Raw genomic sequence first — 25576 nt, forward strand, 5'->3', positions numbered from 1 at the left:
TTAGTCTTTCATCCTTCAAATGTCAATAAATCGAGCACCGTTGAGTTGGGTAACAATATCCTATTTTTTGCAAACATATTTTATTGATTTTCATCGCAGCAAGCAAATATCCATTGTCACAATAATCAAACTTCCCTCTCCCCCATCAAAGTATTATAAATATGCACAGGTATGCGTCCACTCTCCTGAGTAATAGTGTTCATGTCCTATGTTCCCATGTGTAATTAGGAATCCTGGCATAGTATTTATCAATTTACATGGCAAACAACCGACATTAATAATCTATTCCATCATACTTTTTAAACCCTAAGGAGCCCCCCCATCCCCCTAGCCCCCCTCCCACCAGTGTGTTCTAACTATTTACAACAATTCAATATATAGTGCTTGTGTTTACAATCAGTCAGGATACACGTTATTGTAACGGGTGTTCCAGCATCCTGGCTCACCACAACTCACTAGTCCTCATCGTCCTTGGTCGATTGGGTAACAATATCCTATAATGAACAGCACTGTTACATTGTTAAAAAGGATGTACGTCATTATGACGCACGCTTTTACAATGCGTTCCATTACAACGCTGTTGTAACAACGCAAGTCGTTACAACGACTTGCGTTGCGGGGGCGCAAATTAAAAAATTTTAATTTACTATTCCAACACCAGTCCCCGTGGATAGTAGGGAAGGTGTTGGGATAGTAAATTAAATGATTTACTATCCTTGAGCGCCCCCCAGCGCAATTCGTTGTAACAACTTTCGTTGTTATGACCGCGTCGTAATGGAACGGCGTTGTAATGGTTGCGTCGTAAACGTCGCATACCTGTTAAAAAGTGTAGTATATTTACACTTTAAATATTGAGGTATATCTGTTGGAGGTTGTACTTTAAGGTGCGAAACAGATCTCTTCTTATCAATGACATCTTCAAATGACTGCACAAACATTTATCATTGTGTTTCCACAGGTGTCCAAATCCTCAAGATAGTACCATCAAAGTTATCCAGAATGGTGGCTATCCACTGGGAAAATACTCTGTCCAGTTGTTTAAATTTAATGGTGATTACAGTTACGTTTACATACACTGTGAAGTGAGTTTCTGCGACTCTGGCAGTGACTGCACCCCAGTAAGTGCCAAAGTAACAACAATACCATGAATTACTGCAGTTAAATGAGAAATGGTCGGGTGTCTATAACAGAAGGTGTGTTTTATTTTAATAGGATTGTTCGGGGTCACGAGCTCTTACGGATCCTCCTACTTTATCAGGAAATTACACAATAAAGCTTGGGCCGATCAAGAATTCAGGTAATATATGTTTTTTTTTAAACCACTCAATGTGTTATTTGTTGTTTTACAGATGCTCAAGAATGCTTCTTCCCTTTCCGTCCTTGGGACTTGTAGTTCATCACAACCCATCAAGGTTGTTGACTAGAGGAAAGCAATTTTTGATCTCTGGATGAGATGGTATTAAAGTGAAGGGTTTAGTTCACAAACATTTAGCTGTGAGTAGGGATGACCTACTCGGAGTATACTCCTGACTTACTAGTCATTTTCAGAACTAAGTTAGGAGTACTCCAGACTTATCACTAGTAGGTCAGGAGTACTCCAAGAAAATTCCATTGGAATTCTTTGTGAATTTGGCATTCTGTCTGAAAATATATTAACATGAAGCTAATGATGGCCGTGTTGGCCTTCCAGAAAATATGACCACATTCTACAAACTATAGAAACATTGTATTAAAATGATTGTGCAACTTAAGTCAGACGTCAGGTGTGAGACTCAATGACTGAGAAATATAAGTAATATCAAACAGTACACTACCAGTTTCTTTTTTTTGGTCTTTATTTCGGCCTAAGAGGCCATAAAAACACAGATAAAAATACAGTAAAAGCCATTTGTTAAAAGAAACAGTCATTGCAATATGAGAAACAGGCGGTTAATCTAGTTAAAACAGTCTTATAATATCTACAAAGCTCCACTATCCCCCCCAATCTGCCCTGGAAGATCAGAGCGCAAGTCTAAAGTTGTGCAATTTACTTAAAGTGCATGTGCAATTTATATACCGCTCCGGGGCTGGCGTTGGTGATTAATTAAATTAATTAAAGTGCATATACGATATGTAAACAACAATAGTTAAAATAAAGTGCAAGTGCAATATGTAAACAACATTGGGGATTCTATTACAAAAAGCAACCAAAAATACTTTAGATAATTATAAAAGAACAAGCCCCTTGTACCCTCTAGAGTCCCTGAATCCCTAGGGCCCTTCAGGGAAATTCATAATACACTGATCACAAATCCCCTCTCGCGTTCCTAAGACGCATTGCTACTCTCAGAAAGTTTACCATACAGTACAGTGTTAAAACGTCCACAGAGAGTTTCAGGTGCAGTAAAGCCACCTTCGCATGTCTAAAACCAGCAATTTTTAAAACTCTTCTTAAAAAGTGTTTCCTTGGGAGCGTGTAATACGGACATAACAACACAAAGTGAAGGGTATCCTGCGGAGATCTACGATCGCAGCCGCAGGGACCCTTCTGCTCCACCGTTTTGGTAAAACCAGCAGGTACCGCTAGGCTATGATGTATAAAATCCAACCTGAAGCGCGTCATGAGGAACCTATCCTGGGCACTATGGATAAGATACAGGTACGGTTCAATGCCCGGGCAAGATTTTGTCGAAATGTGCCTTCTTACTGTGGGTTTTATTTTCTCTACATCTTCCCTGCTGGAACCCAATAGGTTTAAAAACTCCCCCTTCACAATATTCTTATCTTTTGCCAATATTTTTGTGGGGTGAGTGAAAAGATCCAGGTGACCCGTGGCCTTGAGAGAATCTCTAACATATTTAAGCCATGGGATATTCATCACCTTATCCCTTGCCAGACAATCCTGAATGATGTATCTTGACAAGGTGGCCTCTGGGTTTGTCCATATCTTGATACAACAACAGACATGTTTTAGTTTTATCCTGTCAATGATGTAAGCAACACGCAACTCCTCATGTACAGTGAAGCCTGGGATACTTTGTGGGACTTTCAGAAGCCTTCTTAGGAGTTTGTTCTCTTCAATATGAAGCAGCTTTGCATCTACAAAGCCCCAGACCTCACTGCCTAGAGGACCTTGGCGGAACATATTGAGTTATAGAGCAGTAGGATCTGGTCAGGGGCCCACCGGCCCAGCCTATGTGCGTGATTCATAATCGCCCCCATGCTTCTAGTTAGTGTACGGCATTTATCCTCCATCAGAGGTGTAAAGTTGAGCCTGGAGTCGACCAGTGTGCCTAGGTAAGAAAAGGACTGAACTTTTTCAATACGGTGTTCCCCAATCGTGTATATATATTTCTTACGGGTCGCCTTTCCTACCTCCATTATATAGGATTTGGCTAGGTTTGCTGACCAGTCCAAGCTCTCCATGAAGTGGATAAAACCATCTAACAGTGTTTGTAGACCACTCGGGGTTCGGGCCAAGAGTACCACGTCATCTGCGTAAAGCAGAACCTGAACCCCTCTGTGGCCTATCTTGGGCGAGTCCACTCCCAGCCCAGCCAGTGCTTTCTCCAAACCATTAATATAGAGGGTGAAGAGGAAGGGTGCCAAAATACAACTCTGTCTGACTCCCCTAGTGCAGGGGAACTGGTCTGTCAGACTACCATCCTCATTGTACCTGACCTTGGCGTGGGTATTCCTAGGTAGGGATCTCAGAATATTAATGAGTTCCTGATCCACTCCCAATCCCTCCATGAGTTCCCACAGTTTGTTCCTATTTACCCAGTCGAATGCAGCTGTGAGGTCCATGAACGCCAGGTACACAGTTCCTTGACTCGCTATCGTGTACTCGGCAGTCAGGAGATGCAGATTGAGGAATTGGTCCGTTGTGGAGCGACCAGCCCTGAAACCATACTGCGTGTCCGTGATGATCTTATGTTCTTCTGCCCAGTCTAATAGACGGTTAAGTATGACCCTGCCTAGAACTTTTACGGACATGTCTATTAGGGAGATTGGCCGGTAACAAGACGAGCTCTCCCTGTTGCCTTTTTTGAAGATTGGCACGATTGTCACTGTTGACCAAGATTCCAGCATGCTAGTACACACCGCAGCGTTTATAATCCTGGTCAGAATGGGGGCCCACAACTCTGCATGTGTTAGGAAAAGTCCGGGGGAACACCGTCTGGACCTGGCGCTTTGTTTCTAGTCAGTCCTTCTATGCCAGCCTTAATCTCATTTAGGGAAAAGGTTATGGATTCACCCATTCCTGACCCTTCATTGGTCACGAAACAATCCTCATGGGTGCTGAAATTATATAAAACATTGAAGTGTTCGTACCAGGTTTCCGGCAAAATATGGTTTACAATCTTGGGTTTGTCACTGTCTTGGAAGCAGGGGTCGTTTATGATCTTCCAAAATGCCGTCATGTTTTCATTGTCTACTACTCCCCTCAGGTTCTCCCACACCTGCTGTTGCAGCAGCAATTTACGGCTCTTAACCGCATCTTTATATAAACTTTGACACTCCTTAACCATAATTTTATCTCTGGGGCAGGTTTTCAAAGCCCTTTTCAGGTCTCTCCGAGCCTTGGAACAGGCCTGATCGAACCAACCATGTTCCCTTGGGTCATTTTTTCTGGGCTTAGCCCTGAGGAGTCTATCGATATGCAGTGTTGCATCTTCATAGGCCTTGACCAGCTCAACCCCTGTCACTTCAGGATTCAGACACCTCCCTATATGAAGATCTTTGTCTGCCATTAGTGCCCCGTAGAAGGCATCGACATCAATTTTTGCTCATCTTAGCCTTCTACCATGATCTGTCGCCGTTAACTCCCCTGTCGGGCCTATTTTATCGTGGGTATTAATGATATTTGGATCCCTCAGAATAATAACTAGGGAATTGTGGTCACTAAATGCACTAGATTGTATTTCAAACCCCAATAACTCCTGTTTCATTATATAAGATACAAAAATAAAATCAATGACTGATCCGCAACCTCTTCCTTTAAAAGTTGGGTTTATCTGCCCTACATCGTCTTCATTAATCAGATCCATGGTATGCTGGAGATCATACCTTTCCAACACCGTGTTGAGCTCCTTTCCATCCGGGGTGTGTTCTAGATGAGGGCCCTCTCCAAGTGAGCAGGGGTACCAAACCCCCAGTATGTTTTTCACAGTTGGACAGAGGTGACAATTAAAATCTCCTGCAAGCACCCAATCATACTTGCGTCCTTCTTGATCAATTTCTCCCTCCAGCCTACTTCCCATTTCTTTGAAGTTAATAAGTGATGACCCTGGAACTTTGGCATTATAAAAGTTCACAAATAATATGTTCTGGCCCCTCATATGCAATTTTAGCCCTTGAAGTACGTCAAGAGTTCCACCTCAAGTCCTCCCATGTTCCTTTCAGTTTTAGATCCACATAGGTCATCAGCCCACCCTTGGCTCTTCCAGACTGCCCCCTTCTTGCCGGGACAAAAAACATCTTAAAGCCTTCAAGGGCTAGCTGGTCTTTGTTCCATTCCCATGTCTCTTGCAAACAAATAACCTGGAACTTTTTTATGTAAGCCACCCAATCAGTATTTTTTAATTTTGCAGAGAGCCCCGCTATGTTCCATGATAAGACCTTTATAGTGCCTTGTCTCGTGGAGCTTATACTCGGCAGTGACTGACCAGGAATGATGGTCATATGGGATCCTACTGTCTGACTTTTGTCCTCTTTGTGACATCTACCCAGGTCACTTTCCATGGGGACGGGTATTAATATGCTTTCTGGGGTTACTTGAGATCCTCCCCATGAGTGTCTATATGGAGCAATCGCTTCAGTGGGGGCATCGCCGTGGCGAGAGCTCCGTTCATGTCAATCAATATCTTCCAGACTCTGGCTGTTCGCTAAAGGAGCATAACGATTATTTGTGAAAGACAAGGGCCCCATTTCTGTCGCTCTACTGTGCATTTGCCTGTCTGCCTCTCTTCGGGAAGTTGTCCTATGATCCCTGTAAAAGAAACCCAGCGGAAGCATTTAGATAGATGAATCATTTCCCCCCTTGAGCCACCCCGAGAATAGTCTAGAAGGTCCTGGACCAGCCCTGGTGATCTGAAATTTATGATCACTGCATCTCCTTCGAAACACTTATTACTATGGCCTATCCAGGCCACCCTTCTTGCCATTAGTATCTGCCTATAGTACTCGAGTTTAAAATGTGTGTTTTTAATTAGCCAATGGGCTGCCTTGTTAATTAACTTTTGGGATGTTTCTTCGCAGTTTTCAGTAGAGGCTGGAACCCCTGTCAGTACTATTGTATATGGGCTCGCTGCCGGAAGAAGGTCCAAAACAGGCAGATTCCTCGTGCCCGTGACAAATCTACTCCTTAATGGCTCATTTGCTACAGTATCACCGGTCCTGTCCTCCCTGACCCCCTGGACCCTCTTTCCTGATGGCCTACTATGCTGTGGCATACCATGCCCTTCCTTACTAGTGGGCAGAGCGCTCTCTTTCCTTCTAATTTCTTCGGTTCCACCAGTCCCTGGGGGTTCTACTTGGGCGCTATCTAAATGGGAACTATTTCCTTCTCTATGAGGTTGGCTCCCCTGTGGTACTTCTCCCGTAGTTTCACTACCTCGGGTGGCCAGATCCTCCGTTACTAAGGGTCGGGGAGTAACTACTGTGGGTATGCCAAACCACTGTTCTACCAGTTTGGTCATATTTTCTTCCAGAGCAGTGATTTTAGTGTAGAGAGGTGCTAGTTGATTGATAATTAATGATTCCAACCTTAACCACAAAGGTGAGTCCTCCTCCTTGCCCAAATCCAACCCTCTGCATGTGGCGCACTGCGAGAAGCCTGTGTCCTCATGGTTCCCTTTGGACATATCCTCCTTTGGCGGTTCTTTCTTGTTCACATTTCTGGGGACCTTGTTGCGCCACCCCCCTCGTCCTCTCCCTCGTGTACTCTTAACTGAGGCTAAAGGAACACTTACATGCATAACATCTCTACCAGTCAAATGTTGATCTAAGCGCGCCCTTTTAGATCGTGTTACCACCTCGTTACCACGAGTGATACTTCCACCATCTCCACCCCATCTTCCCCCGCTCCCTCCCCCCTTGACGATGACATAGATACCACCGTGGGTGGGCCTGATTCCCCCTCTTCCACTCCCTTTTTGTCAATTACAATTAACAGTTCATTGGTCAGTGGCGTGGTTGCTCCAACCTCGGCGCCCGCTTTTCCTGTCGAATTTTGAATAATAGTGTCATTGGCTAAATCAATTAAAGTAACAGCCTTTGGTGTAACTACTTTGGCTCGCCACCCCCCCTATAGAAAGTCTTTTCTGCGCCATATTAGAGTCCAAGGAAAGTCTTTTGGTGGCTGAGCGAATTTCATGATCCAAGGCTGATTCTGCCCTAATGAAAAAAGCATCTGGTGTCCCTTTAAAGCTCCCTTCCGCATTGCCTGGTTTAATCCTCTCTTTAGACATCATGAATCGCGGATCACAATCCCAGCAAGGGCGACCTTACACTAGACAAAAGTATATAATCAGGTCAACAGTCTTTAGGGTGTTTGGGTACAGTTTTAAGGTGTGGGCAGGTTACAGGACTTGCTAGTATAAGGCACCAGTGTTACTTCTTTTAACGGATGGTGACAGATACACTCACCTGCCTTCCGTGATGGAATATAGTCCCCAGGGTGGAGCAGTCCAGCAGACATGCCAACCCTCCCGATTCAGGCGTGAGACTACTGATTTGAAGGCTAGTCTCCCGCCTCCCGATTCCTACAAGCCAAAACCCGATTCCTTGGGGGTTTCAGCTGACAGGGCTTGGTATTGTTTAAAGTGCTAATTCTTCCTGTAAAGAGTGGCGATGCAGGGGCTCTCGATGGGGTGAAAAAACAACAAAGCGTCATTAACAAGAGAATGGTCTTTTAAAGACCTGTGAAGTACTGGGGGGGCAGCTTTGTGTGTGCAGGGGAAGCTGTTTCAACCCGGGCTGCGGGGGGGGGGGGTGATGCATGCACTGCCAGCAACCTGTGCCAGGCCAGTGTACAACATTTGCATCACCCTCTCTCTGCCTGCCATATTATGCTCCATGCTTCTAAAAGAAAAAAACGTGCATTTGCGTTTCAAATGTCTGATCCTGCAGCAGTACACTTCCAAAGCCCATACATGCCAGTAACCCGATTCAAGGCCCCATTCTCCCGATTTTTTTCTTTTAATACCCCACTTTGCTCTTCTGAAATGTTGGCATGTATGGTCCAGTGTGGTAGTGGCGATGTTAGAGCCCTGGCCCAGCCCTGCCTCCTCCTGGCTAACACGGGCTTTGGCGGGCCCGCCCTTGGCCCGGGCAACCCTGGCGCGATCTTAAAGCGCCTCCTGGCGCTGGCGCTCAGACGTGGGAGTCTTCAACCGCAGGGCCCGCTTGGAAATGGAGTTCTCGGCTGCGCGCGTAGTGTGGCGCGTTCGTTGCAGTCCCCCCCGGGACTGAGTTTGGCCAAAGTAAATCCGGTGGCGAGTGATGAGCCCAAAAAACAAGTGGATAAGTGACTGTGTTACCTGGATTCTTATTATCAAAAACCCAAGAGAGTAACCCCAGCCCAGCCTCCTCTGGGCGTAGAGAAGCCCACCCTTGGCCCGGGCGTGCCTGTGCGGGTCCAGCGAGCGGGAGCTTGCGACCGGCTTTATGCACCTCTGGACGCCTGGAGAAGTGTCAGCAGCAAAGGAGCCTGGGGGATGTAGTCAATTAAGAGTCAATTAAGGCCAGAGTCTGAGTTATTGCCGGTTTCAGCAGAGCAAACCCAGGATTACAAGTGTTAATAAATCAGGGTGTGTGCCTTAATACATGGGTGGATTCACAACAATGGCAATATCCTCGGTTACAGCAGAGCAAGAGCAAAAGTGCAAAAGATGTTGTTTAGCCGACAGAAGGGACTCAGCAAGAGCTCACCTCCTACGCTCAGACCTCGGCGTCTGTAGTAAATGAAGACAGCAGTATGCATATATCCAGACTGCCGCCACCGCCACCATCATGGCCTCTCTCGTCTGCCTCTCCTTACCGGTAGGATACCATCAGCGCCCCAATCGTCTCAGCGTCTCAATCCGGCAGAAGAGTTTCAAAGTTTTCCCAGGCGAAGAAGCAAACACCGCCCAGCGAAGAACAAATGCGCTCCTTCACGTTTTGCCGAAGGGACCCAGATTCAGCTGTGATACTGCAAAACTGCCAGTGCCTCAAACTCACAACAAGTCTTGGATATATCAAATGCAGTTACCGCTTACATAGTCCTGACACAGTTTCACTGACCTATTTCTAATGTACTAAACAAACAAACGTGACAGTTGTACTGCTTGCACCTCACAGTATTTTTAATGTACATTACCTCTACATCAAGGGCGGTTCCTAGGATTTGTGGAGGCCCGGGTAGAACGCGAATATGCGAGGCCCCTCTAATTTGCATGAGATGTAATATCACAGGAAGTGATTTCAATGCACCATTCATTTTCTGACTATGTTAAAACAGCTTTGTAAAAAGCTACTTGTCTAGTGTGGCCATCAGAAAAATGTATAACAATACAAAAAAAACTAATAAAATATATTTTAAAGCTCTGTTGTGTGTAAATACAAAACATTAATCTTATTGGATAGAAAAGCTAGGCGTAGATCTCTCTAAAACTTATATTTTTACTCAGATGCACTAATTGGTTCCAGATTTGTCCATGATTAAATTCCAAGACAGAGTAATGACGTCCAGGTCTGGCACTCCACCATCAGCCCCATCGCGCAGTCTCAACTCCGGTCTCCATATGAGATTGACAGTGACAGAGCAGGCCTCCACAAGAGCCTCCACTCTTAATGTCTCAGCCTCACCACAGGGCAGGAAGCCAGGTCAGTATAAAGTGCCTTAACCCCTCCCATGCTCATGACGAGCTCAGCTCGTCATGAGCCATGGTTGCTCTGTGCTCATGACGAGCTGAGCTAGTCATGACCGCTGTGGCGCTCACACGCGGGGATAATTCCCCTGCTGTGCTGAACGTTCCATGAAAACGGGTGTGGTCATGACAAGCTCAGCTCGTCATGAGCACAGCGCCACCGTGCTGCATGACTAGCCGAGCTTGTCATGAGCACCGGGGCGCTGTGTGCGCCCCCCAGCACAGCGGGGGAATTACCCCCGCGGCAAGGGGTTAAGCAGCATTGGACAATGTAGTAACAGTACTAGAAAACTTGGAAGGATCAAGACTCTGACAATACTACAATACCGGAGCAGACCTTACTATCTTACTGCACTATATCATGAGGCAGTAGGCTTTGTTGGGTCGGGCTTATGTTTCCCCAGTGGACCTGTGGTATCCGCCACCATTGTGTTCTGGGGCCAGGCAGCAGGCCAGGAGCTAGATGTCCAGTCAGGACATCCGCAAAAAAGAGCCCCACTTTGAGCTAGATTTTTTTTTAAATTCAAGAGGAATAAAATTGCAGGCACGTCAAGGATGGTTCAACAACAAAAACCTTTGGAAAAGAAGACGCACATACCAAAACGAGGCACATTTGTTAACATGGAAAATAAACGGACAGGGAATTGCAATTGGTTGGTGGCAGAAGTCTCAATGTATGCAGCAGCACACTTGTTCACAGACGTTTTTAAGTCTCCTTCACCCACTTACTTTTTTTTAACTGATTCTGCCTACTTTAATCTACCTCTACACATCTATGCTGTTTTACCACCTCACCTCTTGCTCAGTCTATTACCGTCTCTTGCTGGTTCGACCCTTGTTACATCCACCTCAACCTACATGTTCATCTCTCAACGTCTCCATGATCATCAAGCCTCTTACATTCTCTCTCTGGTTCTGCCACTCTTAAATCCATCATTCCCCTCCATGTTCTACCCTTTATCTCTCATAATTCCATCCAGCCACTCACCTTCTCTTTCTCGTCCTGCCCCTCTTACATCCACATCTCGGTTCCCTACCCTACTCTTCATCTCTCTTTTCTCCTCACCTCTCCTCTTCATGCTGAACTCTTAAATCCTTGGGCGCGGCCGAAATTTCCCCGCGGTGAGGGAAAATCTCACGCGTACGCAGATCGGATGGCTACCCGCTGTCTGACCCACACGCCCACCATGACGTCGGATGGCTGGGGGCCGTCCAAAGCATGCAAGGGGTTAAAGTACTGTACTTATCACGTATTCCTCAGCCTCTAACTGTATCATGTGGAATCTGCCCCTCTTACATCTGTCTCTCTGCTTTATCCCAACTTTGTGACATTCACTTTCTGATTCGGGCCCTCTTATATCCACCTCTCTCCTCTATTCTCTACACCTGACCATATCTCCCTCACTCCTCCTTACTGTTCCCACTGATTTGGCCCTTCGGCATTCATCTCTCACCAATCCCTCTCTCTTCTCTACTTAAGGTCTCCTAATAGTTCTGCATCTTTCACATCTATATCTTTCATCTATCTATATCTCCCATCGATGTACCTCTCATCTCTCCTGCTAGCCTCCTAACTTTTATTGCTGGTTTGTCCCCTTTACATCCACCTGTTCGCTTTGACCCGCCTCAGCCTCTTACCTTGCCTCACTGTGCCTCTCTTATATCTACATTTCCCTTCCACGCTCTGTACTTCACCTCATTTCTACTACTGTCCCTTATCGTTCTCACTCAATGTGCCCCTATCGCACCCACCTCCCACCTCCCTGCTACACACTGCACCTCTCATCTCTTGCCAGCCTCTAACCTTCTCTAGCTGGCTCTACCTCCATAAATTCTACTTCATTCCTGCATACCTCGCCCGCCTCTTTAAAGTCCTGCCCTCTTATATCCATTCCTTACCATTCCCCCCACTTGCCATTTGAGTTCTCCTAAATGTTTACCTCTCCTATCCTAGCACTGCATTTTGCCTTTCTACTTTCCCTTCAGGCTCAACATTTTTCACTGGTTCTACCCCCTCTGTACTTCTGTCTCTCTTCTCCATGCCCTACTCTTTGTTACATCTCTCTCTCATCTTTACCTCCTTTCGCTGGTTCTGCCCCTCTAACATCGACCTATCCCATACATGTGCTGCTATTCATTACAGTTCTCCCCCGCCTCTTACCTTGTTCCACCTTTTGTGAAGGGGTATAACACAAGCCCCTGTAGCCCTTGTGGAGCTGATGGGCGCCCAACACTTCAGGGGAGCCCCAGTCCACTAAGGGGATCCCATTCAGTGCAGGCGAAATGAAAATCTGTCAGATATGGCTAAGTCAGGCAACTCTCAACATTCTGCTCAGGCATCATTTTGTGTTACACCTCTGCTCCTGTATTACTTTACATCAATCTCATCCTTTTCACTCCCCACAAGCCTCTCACGTTACTGTGTGAATGCTTCCTCTCTCACATTCCTCTCTTTTACATACTATTTTTTTACCTCAGCACGCTCCTAGACTCTTCTCTCACCAGTTCTGCCCTTGCATGGATATCTATCCTTCCCCATCTCCCTTTCTTTTAGGATCTTGCTCTTTCTTGCTGTTCTACTCCTTATGTTCAGTTTTCCTCTCTCTGCTGTACTCTTCACCTATCATCTCCCCCACCTCTTACCTTCTTTTGCTTGTTCTTACCTCTTTATATTCGCCCTCCCTCAATACTACTGGCAAAAGCAAAAGGGGACAACATAGCTCCTTCGTTATTCCCGGTAACATGGGAAGTCTGGCATCATATGTGAACATGCATGATGCTGCCAACTAGTGCTGTCATTTTGGATGTTCAGAGCGAGGAATGATGTGTGCCTTGATGGGTTATAGGTGTCGGGTGTGTCCTTGAGGACTTGTTTTGCTACTCTCGGGGAGGTAATGATGGATGTGTGGCCAGCCCCGTCCCCCCCCCCCCTCAACTCCATCTCTTCTTCCTCTGTTACTGTACCAATCACTTATTATTCCTTCGTTTCTCATAACTAAGGCTCCCTGTTTTCCCTTTTTATGGATTTTTACAGATAAATGCAGACAGAAAGCAATGTGTTTTCTGTCTGCATTTATTTTTTAAGTCAGATAAATACAGAAAATGGTGTTTTCTTTTAAGTGAACTTCCCGGCTGTCTTTCATGAACTATATCCCAACAGCGGAACAGTGGCAACATTGCCGCTCGTTTGTTTTTCCCCATACGAGACACAATTATTTAGGGTAGCGTACGTGTTAGCCTTCTGTGGAGCTCTGCGGGTCTCTGAATTACTCCCGGCATCAAAAACAGATAGGGAAGGAGGCTTAAGGTGTTCAGATATAATAGAGTCGGACGATGTACTCAGGCTCAGAGTTCGAAGGTCAAAAACGGACCCGTTAGGAAAAGGGGTTTGGTTACAATTGGGTAGGGTAGAAGGGGAATCTTACTGTCCAGTTACCTTGATGAGAGGGTTCATGCAAATCAGGCCCCATGGGGCTGATGATAGAGTACTAGTGCACATGGATGGTTTACCCCTTACCAGGTTCCAGTTTACAAGGGTAGTAAAAATGACCTTGGCAAAGATCGGGGTTGACCCGGCCGACTTTACATCCCATTCTTTTCGCATCGGTGCAGCAACGACAGCGGCTGGCCTAGGGCTGCCCGAACAAGCGATTAAGAGATTAGGTTGTTGGAAATCAGCTTGCTATGAACGTTATGTATGCCTGCAATTAGTCTAACAGTCTGTATCATTACTTTTCCCGTCTTTCTGCCTAGGTCTGTTCTTACCGTGTTTCTTAACGTTACTACAGGTACTTCTCCTCAGAGAATCCAAATATGTTGGTGCGGCCACTCCTTCATTCGCAGGGCGGGGGTGCTCTTCAAAGAGACACTTGAAAAAAGGTTGCACATCGCGCAGAGATGGGACCATCATTGGGTGGGGATAGGCGGGCAGCGCCTAGCTGACGTCCCGAACGATTTAAAGGCGGCTTTGGCCAGAGGCATGCCTTTTCCAGATGTATTCGTGTTGCACGGTGGGGGCAATGACATGATCCCGGCCGGGAGGAGAGGTGTGAAGGAGTTCTTGTTCACTACACTAGCGTCTGTCAAAAATATTTTGCCTAAGGCCGTATTACTATGGTCTGAAGTCATCCCGAGGCAAGTATGGTCGCAGGGCGCACCCGTTAAGGCAGTAAATAAATCGATAAAAAGGTTAAACCAGTCAGTGGCGGAGATCCTACAGAAATCCAGCATTAAAACTATTCGGCACAAATTAATACAAACGTCCAGGTTAGAATTATATGCGAAGGATGGAGTGCACCTTTCTGAGGTGGGCACCGAGATATTTCTACAGACAGTCTTAGGGGCCATCTCCGAAGCCCTCGAGTGCGGGGGGGGAGGTCGAGTCCGCCAGTAAGCGCCTCGCCCTGTGGCGGGGTTCCGGACAAGAATACCACGGGAACTTCTTGTCCAGTGACAGTTTTATCTCGGAACACGTTTTCGAAATCATCATGGACTCCGGGCTGGCGGGAGAGTTGGGGCTGACCTGCTGGTGGCCTCGGCTTCTCCAGCCCTACCCCGGAAGCCGTTGGTCGCCACAAGTGGTGGCACATTATTCACCTGTGGCTCTGTTGACCGGAAAGGGGGTTAACTTAAAGAGAGCCGGCTATCTTGGTTGTGGCCTGCTGGCGCAACCCAAAGGTAAACCAAATGCCCATTGGAGAAGGGGCGGTAAAAGAGTATATATGGATATAAGTGTAATTTTTTCCTAATACTGTGGTGTAAATAATTTGGATTTTAATAAAGAACTGGAGGTCAATGAAGTAATTGACCTGAGAACTTGTTTTAATAAACATACACACTGCAGAAAATCAAGGCAAGACTCCTGAGTTTGATTGGTGGAGGGGGCCCTTGTTAATGCATGCATTGGGGGGAGAGTGCGCTTTGTATGCCATCTATGCCAGGCGCCACCCCCCTTAGGGGAGTGGCGGCGTTAGAGGCAGCCAAAGGGCCGACCCCGGCAGGGAACCACTTCCGGGTCACTGGACCCGGAAGTGAAAATAGGCAAAGGTGGACAAAAGGCCAATGGGAGAGGGGCTTGTTAGCGCCCCGGAAGTAGACTAAGGGCGCCAGGCTTAAAAGCCTGCGTCCATCTTGGGGACCCCCTCTTTGTCTACCGACCACCAAGGAGCTCGGACGTCTCGCGAAAGAAGATACCCACCCACCCATCCCTAGAATGTTAGGGCTTCAGGCAAGGTTTAGCGGGGTTCCGGACAAGAATACCACGGGAACTTCTTGTCCAGTGACAGTTTTATCTCGGAACACGTTTTCGAAATCATCATGGACTCCGGGCTGGCGGGAGAGTTGGGGCTGACCTGCTGGTGGCCTCGGCTTCTCCAGCCCTACCCCGGAAGCCGTTGGTCGCCACAAGTGGTGGCACATTATTCACCTGTGGCTCTGTTGACCGGAAAGGGGGTTAACTTAAAGAGAGCCGGCTATCTTGGTTGTGGCCTGCTGGAGCAACCCAAAGGTAAACCAAATGCCCATTGGAGAAGGGGCGGTAAAAGAGTATATATGGATATAAGTGTAATTTTTTCCTAATACTGTGGTGTAAATAATTTGGATTTTAATAAAGAACTGGAGGTCAATGAAGTAATTGACCTGAGAACTTGTTTTAATAAACATACACACTGCAGAAAATCAAGGCAAGACTCCTGAGTTTGATTGGTGGAGGGGGCCCTTGTTAATGCATGCATTGGGGGGAGAGTGCGCTTTGTATGCCATCTATTAAAAACAGGATGACATTTTTTTTAAAGGGCATATGTCCACATGCATTTGGATAAATACAGACGGAAATGTTTAAAAAAATAAATACCAGAAAACTGGGAGCCCTACTCATAAGTCATAACTTATACCAAAAAAAAAACGACGCTGGTCGCTTATGCTCAGCTGGAGCTAATGTTTTTTTTAATTCTGCGTAACTTTTGCTTGTACGAAAAAAACAATAAAAGAGAATTATAAAACAAAAGTCACCTCTCCCTCCAGTCTCTGCTCTCCTCCTTTTCCCTTCTTAGCCAGGTGAGTAGGGCCCATTGTGATGGGAGGTCACAATGGAGGTCATTCTTTCATTTGTTGGGAGTCCTGTAGAATACCCCGCTTTCCATTCATGCAGGGGCAGAGCACAGTTCACAGCTAAAGCACCTTCAAATATGGTTGCTAATCGCTTTTATCATGCAGATGCAGCAATTAGGCTGAGAGAGGGGTGCCAGCAAAGCAAGTTTGGGAGAAAATGAAGGGCGAATAAAATATTTTCATTAGAACTGTCAGCTGACAGGAGGTTTGGGGCGATCATTTTGCCATTTCAGCCCATAGCTAAGGGGCCCAGGAGGGCGGCGGCCCCTCCCTTGGGCCTCACAAAGCTGCACCACGGCTGAAAGACCCAAGGGAACTCATAACACTGATGAGGCCTTTATAAAGACAGTGCTCTGGTGAGGGGCCCCATAGTTTTGAGCAGACGCTAGGCCCTGGGCAGCTGCCCATTCCTAGTGTCGGGCCTGTCTACATCCTCTCTTCATCATCTTCGCCATGTGAAACTGAATCCCAGGAAAAGATAAGTAGCGTTGAACACTCTAGATATTACGCAATTACCATAGTGAACAACAAAATAAAGTTTTTAGTCTTACAACTATTTTTATCATGGTTACACTCCCCGCTATCTCCATTTCCCTTCCCTTGTCATATACCTCTTTATGAGGCAAAGATTTCCCTGGCTTTTCTATTGAGAGTACAGGGAGCATTTTCATATAAGCTCTTATGTTTATGTTCTGGTTGTTTTCCACATCTTAATTAGGGCTTATGAAATAAGCTCTATCTTATTGCCATGCTTTGCTTGTTGAAGCAATGAGAAGGGCATCTTTCAATGGAGCATTCAGCTACAGAGGGCCTGGTGCCAGCAGGTGTCCTTTGGGAGACTGTTCTGGCCATCAAAAGAAGTCTGGAGATCCCAGGGGCCTAATTTATAAATGTTACCATCGTCAGAGGATGGTAATCTGTGTGAACTGAGGGGAAGTTTATTGCCTTAACTCAGTAGCAATTATTATTAAGACCATGGAGGGGAAGAAGAATGCCTAAAAGGGGCATTATGTTGATGATGATGAGGTTGGCCATTCTAGAATTCAATTTTTTCTCTGCTGAGCTGCAAGATTTGGTTGACCAGACAGTGAGACTAGCACTGCATGCTCAGGCCAACAGTATCGTTTGGGGTCAGTCAATCAGGATGATACAGACGACTATGGGACCTGTTCACAAAGGTAAACTGACACGGGAGCTAATCCACTAATTTAAGGTTACTCCTATACTTTGGACTAAATGTACTACTTTAAGTTATTCACCATTTCTGAATATATATGTATTACTAAATGTACACTTGCATGTCTCCACCTCCTGAATTCAGGGGTGAAGCCTAATTTCAGGGATGTAAAGTTGCTGCTCGATAGTGTTCACATGTAGGCGGAAGTAGATGGAAGTACAAGATTACCTCCATATGGTAAAGTATATGAAAAAAGTGTAAAAGTTTATTAAACTTAAACTAAAATAGAACAGATGTTTTAATGTTATATATTAATGTAGGACACAACCAAAAAATGCTGCAGCAGTAATAAGTTAATTTTGAATGAAAAATGTCAGGAATTTACATCTATTAAATAAAATTAAGATTCTTTTTCCAAAGATTTATTTAAAAATGTGCTCCTAAAAGTGAAATATGTATTTATTAAGGGTTATATATTGAACTAATGTAAATGAGTTACATTTTTGTAATTAAAAAGTAAACTTATGTTTTTTTTTATTAAAATGGGTTATTAAAATATTTTATAATAAAATATTAATTATGATTTATTTATATATAAGTTTTGTTACAATAAATTAAATGTAGTTATACTTCCTAGGGGATTTTATTTTAAGTCCCTGCGGTCATTATTTTCTATGATAGGGTGTTGCATTACCATTGGTTTGCTATATGGTGTGCTGGAACTACTCCAGGTTTGGACTGGGGTAAATTTTTCACTGCTGTGGGTTCTTTTTGGCTATAGTATATATAGAAGTGGAGTTTATGAATGGCATTGGGTGTACTTTTTGTGGGTGGATGCATGTCCATCCCTAATCTTCTCCTTAATCCTACCTTAACCCCTCACATTTGGTAGTAAGTATTCCCCATTTTCCACCCATTCCATATTACTACTAATATGTAGAAGTATTTTTGCAGAGATCTCCACAATTGTGGCAGAGATCTCCGCACAGAAAAAATAAGAGAATTGGAGCGGAGACCTCCACACATAGGTTAGTAGATACCATTTTGTGTATGTGAGTAGTACTATTTTAGTACTAATAAATGTACTACAATATGCAGTTTATATACAGGCCGATACAAGTCTGAGCTTCATAGGTCAAAACTGTGTCAGGATCCAAAATTAACTGAAGTTATGCCCATGTTAGAGACTGCCTGGGCTTTCAGGTTCTATAAGTTAAAGCATATCCTAAAGACATATTTAATTCAGTAGTTTAAACCTGTTTTCAACCCTTATTGACTGTAGCACAGGACAGATAGGCTTATTTTAGGAGAAATGTGTGAAATATTTTTAATACCAAAATAGTTAATATGTACAAGCCACAATTTATTTTAAAATTAGACATTTTAATGAGTTAATAGACACCAGAACAACAAACATTTGCTCTAGAGAACCAAACATATGATTTTTCAATGTTTTAGATGTTTCTGAAGTCAAAAAGCTCAAAGTGCCAAGCGTGGATATCTGGCCGTTTGAAACTGGGTAAAAGTAAAAAGTTAAGGCCTATTGCGATAGAGCGTGGGTTGCATACAGGGATCAGTGTCATCCCCGTGAAATGTTTACCTTCTGACTTAGGGCCTGATTTATATTTGGCATAAGCCCCTACTATGCCAGGGAAACGAAGTAAATTACCCAATCCCCTTGATGGAGGTGCTGCCTGCTAAATTACGAACTATCCACTGGCCCGTGGACATCCCAAGCATTGACAAGAACTGCTTCCATGGCTATTTCTGCCAATACATTGTAACTTTGCCATCAAACATGATGGAGCTGTATGTCAAAGTTACATTATTTTTCTATTTTCAAAAACAAAATCCTAAAGCAGGATTTTCTTTTTTACATTTAAAACAAGCATTGGCATAGCCAATAGGTCTCGCCTTTGGGACTTATAAGTATTTAATTATGCAGCACAATATCCTTGGTGCTACATCAACTGTTGCATGGCTAAACACTTATAATGTCCCAAAGGCGAGACCTATTGACTATGCCAATGCTTGTTAAGACATATGGCCCATCCATTGGTGTAAATTCACTCTTTTTGCCGCTCGTGAGAGGAGTTTCGTCTTCACTGAGGCTGTTCGTGTGGTCCCGCTACAGGAGTAGCATTGCCCTGGGACTTTTGCCAAGTACTTTTTGCCAGCAAGAGGAGGGAGGCGTGAGGCCGCAGAGGAGGTGAGAGGCGCGGCCCCGGGACTGCGAGGATCAGCTTGAAAACACCTACAGCTGTGTCCTCTTCCCGGGGGAGCCGCGCCCCCTCCCAGTGCCCGCCCCCATCTGCCTGCTCTTTACTCCTCGCGGCCCCCGCTTCGCGGGTGCCGCTCGTGAGAGGAGTTTCGTCTTCACTGAGGCTGTTCGTGTGGTCCCGCTACAGGAGTAGCATTGCCCTGGGACTTTTGCCAAGTACTTTTTGCCAGCAAGAGGAGGGAGGCGTGAGGCCGCAGAGGAGGTGAGAGGCGCGGCCCCGGGACTGCGAGGATCAGCTTGAAAACACCTACAGCTGTGTCCTCTTCCCGGGGGAGCCGCGCCCCCTCCCAGTGCCACGCCCCCTTGGGAACTTTCCTATATGAGAAAGGGCTCGTCCGCGGACCGCGGGACGCGCGCAGGACGCAGCCCGGGGCTAAGCCCGGGCAAAGGGCGGGCCCTCTGTGGCCCTCCGGGGACCGAGGGAGCCGAGCCGGGCCCACTGCCCTTGATAAGTTATCTCCATATTCCTATAGTGCAAGCTCTTATCTACACCAAACGGAAATAGTTTTGGAACAATCATTCATCTTCGTCCATTTAAAAGCTCCTAAACATACTCCATAATGCCCTCTAAATTGGTCACCATGGATAATTTTCTAATTAAAAAGGTTGCCCAAATTAACAACAATAGAAGGGCGTCCTTGGGGTTGGACCCATCTTCTACAGCTATTTTAGAGCAACCAGTTATTCCTACAGACACTCTTGGGTTAGACGAACCCCCCGTCCCTGTACGCAAGACAATTACTGCTGTTGCCCTAATACACGCGGGCCAGAGCGAAGAGGACTCCATTGGCCCTGTACTCCTAGGAGCAGGAACAGGCTCTACTGGATTGTATGAGCCTACAGCAAAGGAATCACCCCGTAGATTTAAAAAAGCCCGAGTTAGGCGCAGGGGGAAGCAAGGGAGAGCGAGTGCAAAACATCAAGAAGGAGGGGAGGTTGAGTCTGTATCCTCATTAATCTTCACAGGAAATAGATTAGGTGCTCCTAGCGAGATGGGAGACAACATTGTGCCGAAAGGCCTTGGTGCTTCTTGTCTTTTGATTGATTTCTCAGACACAGGGGCAGTTGTCAATGGCGAAAATGCGGCCATTGAACCTGACATGACCAATAACCAGCCATTGTCCAGTACACCGACCAGTGTATTTGTACTGGACTTGCTTACTGGGAACGATAGCACTAGGCTGTCAGGTTCCCCGAAGCTCCCTATTGAGTCACCTACCACGTCCCTTACATCCCCCCTCATTAGGTCAAGTAATGAAAATAGGGAGGGGAATTCACTGGGAAATAAAGTATACAAAACACTGGAAGAGGTCGAGACTGTTTCCTTATTAGAAACTGCCGAAATCCCCGGCTGTGAGGAAGCCATGATGGCCAAAATAGTAGATCTAATCAGGGGAGCGATCCAACCCCTCCTTGATAGGACTTCTACGATGTGTGCACATCTAGACATTATTGAAAAGAAGGTTGCACAGAATTCCCTCTTCTTATCAGACCTGTTAAAGGGGATAGGCAACACTATGGAAAAGCCGCTATTAAAAACAAACTTATCTGTGAAATCCCCAGCAATAGGTCCCCCCTCACCGCTAATAATAGCGACACCAGCACAAACAACATTAAAGCCCAAGCAAAAATTAGTGAACGGGGCAGTAAGTTTGGCCAGCCCGATGATTACATTAATTACCCCGACCCCACTGACAGCCACACCACAACCGGTGGCTCCAGTATCTAAGGAGCAATCGCCTAAGGTAGGGGGAGGTCAAATTAAAGATCTTAGTAAGGACAGGGAAATTGTCAAGGCCAAGAAGCCTAACAATAATCCCATGGTCCCCCCAAAAACTAAATCCAAAATTAATCATAATATAGATCTAACCCCTGACTCTGCCCCTTATGTTATTGTATTGGCAGGGGTACCAGAATTACCGGCAGGTAAATGGGAAGATCACGGAGCATTACGGAATAAGGTGGTGTTCTGGCTCCGTGATAATAGACCGCTACCTGCTTCAATAAACGGTGAAATTCTAAGCCTAAGGCGTGCTAACTGGGTAGGAGTAAGGCCAAAGGATAAGACTGGTGATGTAATAATCATCAACTTTAAGGATCATAGGGCTGTGAGGCATATTGGGGATTGGTTTGATGTTAGTAGTGGTGATTCTATTTCTACACATCTCCTTTCCTATCTTTATCCCTATGTACCCCCGAAAAGTGCTAACAACTGGGGCAGGGATAGGCAACTTATTAGGAAGCCCGCACAACAACACCGTAGATTCGGAAATGCTAGACTATGGGACATGGCTGAGCCAGAGGGGGCACGGCAAATGTTGGGTCATCATGGCTATGTAAATGGTCAATGTTCTCCTCTTTACACCCAGAGACCAAAGGTCTACTATCCTAGAAATGGGTATTTACCTTATCAACACCCCGCCCTTAGTGACCACTACCCATTGCACTTGGAACCTAATCTCTACCAACCCAGATTAGGTAATACCAGAGAATTACTACCAAACATCTATAATCTACCAATCCAAAATCGTTACCAGATTTTTTCTGGTTTGGATGGGGTAGATTGACAACAAGCTCAGTCCCCTGTAGAATCTCTGGATGGGAATAAGTCCCTGCCATTAGCCCTCAAAGAGTGCACTAAGGAGGGAGTTACTTTTTCTAACAGCATTTCTAATGGTATAGACACCCCCAGTGAGCCTTTACAAGAACCTCCCATATTAAATAAGATCTGCGCCTCCGATGGGCTGACACCTTGTGACAGTGTTAGTCTGGTTCAGGTGAAATCCCCTGTAGGTGTTAATAATAATAATAATACTGGGAGCAGGGGAAAGATAGGTTCTGGTCTAGGGCAGGCGAAGAGTCCTTTTTGCGAATTGCTCTTTTGGAATGTAGCTGGGCTGAAGCAAAAAATTATTAACCCAGCCTGGGAGTCTGTAATAGGAGGTAAGGATATAGTGGCCCTACAAGAAACATGGACCCAGGACCCAATCCATATAAATGGCTATAGAACCTTTTTTACTCCAGCGGTTGGAGGCCATTTTGGTAGGGCAAAAGGTGGTTTGACTACTTATGTTTCAAACCACCTTAAAATAAAACAGGCCCAATGTCACTTAAACTCCAAATACTTCCAATTAATAACTCTTAGAGACTTCAAAAGAGCAAAGGTGCTTCTTATCAATTTTTATAACAATGTCCCGAGGGATGAAATCGTGGACGCGATTAAGCTATTAAAGGAGGAAGTTCAAACAGAGGTTAACAAAAACGACAAAGAATTAGTAATTTTATGGGGGGGAGATTTTAACTGTTCGCTTTGTACCAAAGGGAGTCAGGGCCTATGCGGCCTAATGACTGAGAGGGATGTGAACCTGACCCACTTCGACCATACTCTAATGGGGGATCTGCTGAATGAAATAATGTTCATGTTTGACTTAGGGTTTGCCAATGAATTAGCACTAAAACCCACACCCTTTGTCCCGACATTTGTTGGTAGAGGTTTGACTATTATTGATTTTATCATTGCCTCCAGTAATCTAGGACATAGAGTCGTGACGGTTACTAACATTCCACTGCCTATAAGTGATCACCTTCCCCAATGCCTTAAGATTGTAGATTTTCTCCCGGACCCATCTACGGCCGCGCCACCTGTTGAGGCAACGGTTGATGTGGTTCTAGGGAGACAAAATGGCTATTCACTTAGCTGGAGTAAAGTAATCCCCTCGACTTTTTTCAAAGAACTGTGGGAGGCGTGCTCTACTAGCTTCTTGATCTGTCTGGGGCATAACTCGAGTGGCGAACAAATAATTGACCACTTTGGCATAATAGCCGAAAACATAAAAAATAGTTTAAGGGTGGAGTCGAAGCGTAGAGGTAAGGGCCCTAGGAGCTGGTTCGATAATGCATGCACCAGGGCTCTGAAAAATCTAAAATATGCAGTGCATAGAAGCCCCAGGGACGTGGGTGAAATTAGAGCATGCAGGATGGCATATAATCAGGCCCTTTCAGCAAGGAAATCTGCATTAAATAAGGAGGCCATTGACTCACTCTGTGAGGCTTCAAAGTCAAAAAACCCTGCTGCCTTTTGGAAAGTAATCAACACTCCTCTTCCTTACGAAACCCATAAGGCACGCTTGGAGATCGCCATTACTGAAGACAATTGGGTGGATCATTTCTCCAATCTTTATAAAGCACAGGTTGATATTCATAGTAGCAATTCATCTACCAGTTGGGCCTTGGAACCAGGCATAAACCTGGTTGTTTCACTTGACGAGGTAATGCTTGCCTTAAGAGCTACTAAAGGAGGGAAGGCAGCAGGTCCTGACGGGATCCCCGCGGATATTTTTAAAGAAAACCCTGAAATTTGGGGCCCTCTGTTGGTACAACTTTTTAATGCGGCCCTATCAAGGGGCCTAAAAGAGTCTTGGTTCACTTCAGTCATCGTTCCCATCTATAAGAAGGGCGATAGGAACAGCTGTGCCTGTTACAGGCCCATCTCCCTTCTCGATTCCTCAATTAAAATTTTGGGTCGAATAGTGCTGGCAAGACTCCAAACCTGGGCGGAGGAAAATGAAATTATGAGTGACCTCCAATTTGGTTTTCAAAAAGGGATTGGCACAATAGAACAAGGCTTAAATCTGACGTTGTTACAGCACAAATATATAAGGATCAAGTCGGAACGCTTGTATTTTACCTTTGTGGACCTTTCATCAGCGTTCGACTGTGTGTCGCACACTAAACTATGGGCAGTTATGAAAACTTTGGGTGTGGATACGATCATCATTTCTTTCCTGAGGGAATTGTACAGTGGAGCCACAGCATCTGTCCGCTACGGCAGGGGGGGCGAATGCTCCAGACAATTTAGTGTGGGCCGCGGAGTGCGCCAAGGATGCGTTTTAGCACCTTTTCTTTTCTTGCTCTATATTAATGGGCTCGAGCACCACCTGCTGCACGAGTGCGGGGACATGCCCAGAGTGGGGAGGAGGGCAATCCCCGCACTAATGTATGCGGATGATGCTGTGCTTATGGCACGCACTCCCCGGGCGCTGCAAAAACTAGTAGTAAGCTTCGAGAATTTTATGCTTAACCTAGACCTGCTAGTTAACTGTAGCAAAACTTTTACAATGAACTGTGGTTCCAAATCATGCAAGCCGATGAAACGTATAATTTTAAATAATGTTTCTCTAGACAATACCCCAACTTTTTCATATTTAGGTATTTTATTTCACGAGTCTGGTTCTTGGACAAGTGCAATTAAGGCAAGAACTCTTTTATTTATGAAAACTATCATGGCTTTAAAGAATTTTGTAAGAAAACTGGGCAGGAAGCCGATAAAAGAAATGATAACTATTTATAAAGCAACATGTGTATCGGTGGCTATGTACGGTTCAGGGCTGTGGGGCTATTCAAACGTTGATCAAATCCAGGTTGTGGAAAACAAATTCTTGAGGGAAGTCCTTGCTGTCCCACAGTGTGTGGCCACTTTTAATTGTCACGCTGAACTTGCCCTAACGCACATAACTGATATTATCAAAATCCAACCCATTTTGTTGTGGCACAGGGTATGGACTACAAATGAATGTGTTATGAATCGGGCTTTACTACAGGACACCCTCAATTTGGATCATGTGGAGAGATCGCAATGGCTTGCTTACGTTAAAAGCTTCTTGACGGAGATTGGGTGCTATTCTTACTATTTAGATCCATCAACACTGGATAGCATCTCAAGGCGCTCACTGAAGGTCCTCTGCTTGGCTCATCTAGAAGCTAAGAGGAGGAGAGCTGAATCTCTAAAAAATTCAGTACAGTCACATCTCCTAACCTTATGCGAGCTTAAGTCCGTACAGCCATATCTATCCCTGCCTATGACAAACTATGATCGTTTTCTTTTAACACGATTTAGATTTTGTATATTTTTTAGATTGGTGTCACTTCCAAAAATGAACCTATGGACACGTACTTTACCTCTCTGCCCATGCGATGTCACCTCACAACAGTCAGATATCCATATCCTGTTCTTTTGCAGATTTTATACTGCCTTACGTAGAGAAATCATAATCCCTTTTTTAAAAGAAATGAATTTTACCAGATGCCGCCCAGCTTTCTTAGAGCTCCAGAGAATGG

The 25576-nt window shown here is 45.2% G+C and overlaps 1 protein-coding gene across 1 annotated transcript in view; it reads left to right on the plus strand.

The window, feature by feature from the left end:
* Positions 1-25576, plus strand: part of LOC144785111 (uromodulin-like) — a 382476-nt gene that overhangs the window by 322716 nt on the left and 34184 nt on the right. The window contains exons 12-13 of the mRNA XM_078664207.1: positions 959-1118; positions 1213-1297. Of these exons, the coding sequence (XP_078520333.1) occupies positions 959-1118; positions 1213-1297 (245 nt within the window). The remainder of the gene's footprint in view (positions 1-958; positions 1119-1212; positions 1298-25576) is intronic.

The sequence above is a fragment of the Lissotriton helveticus genome, chromosome 10 (assembly GCF_964261635.1).
Source record: "Lissotriton helveticus chromosome 10, aLisHel1.1, whole genome shotgun sequence".
NCBI lineage: Eukaryota > Metazoa > Chordata > Amphibia > Caudata > Salamandridae > Lissotriton > Lissotriton helveticus.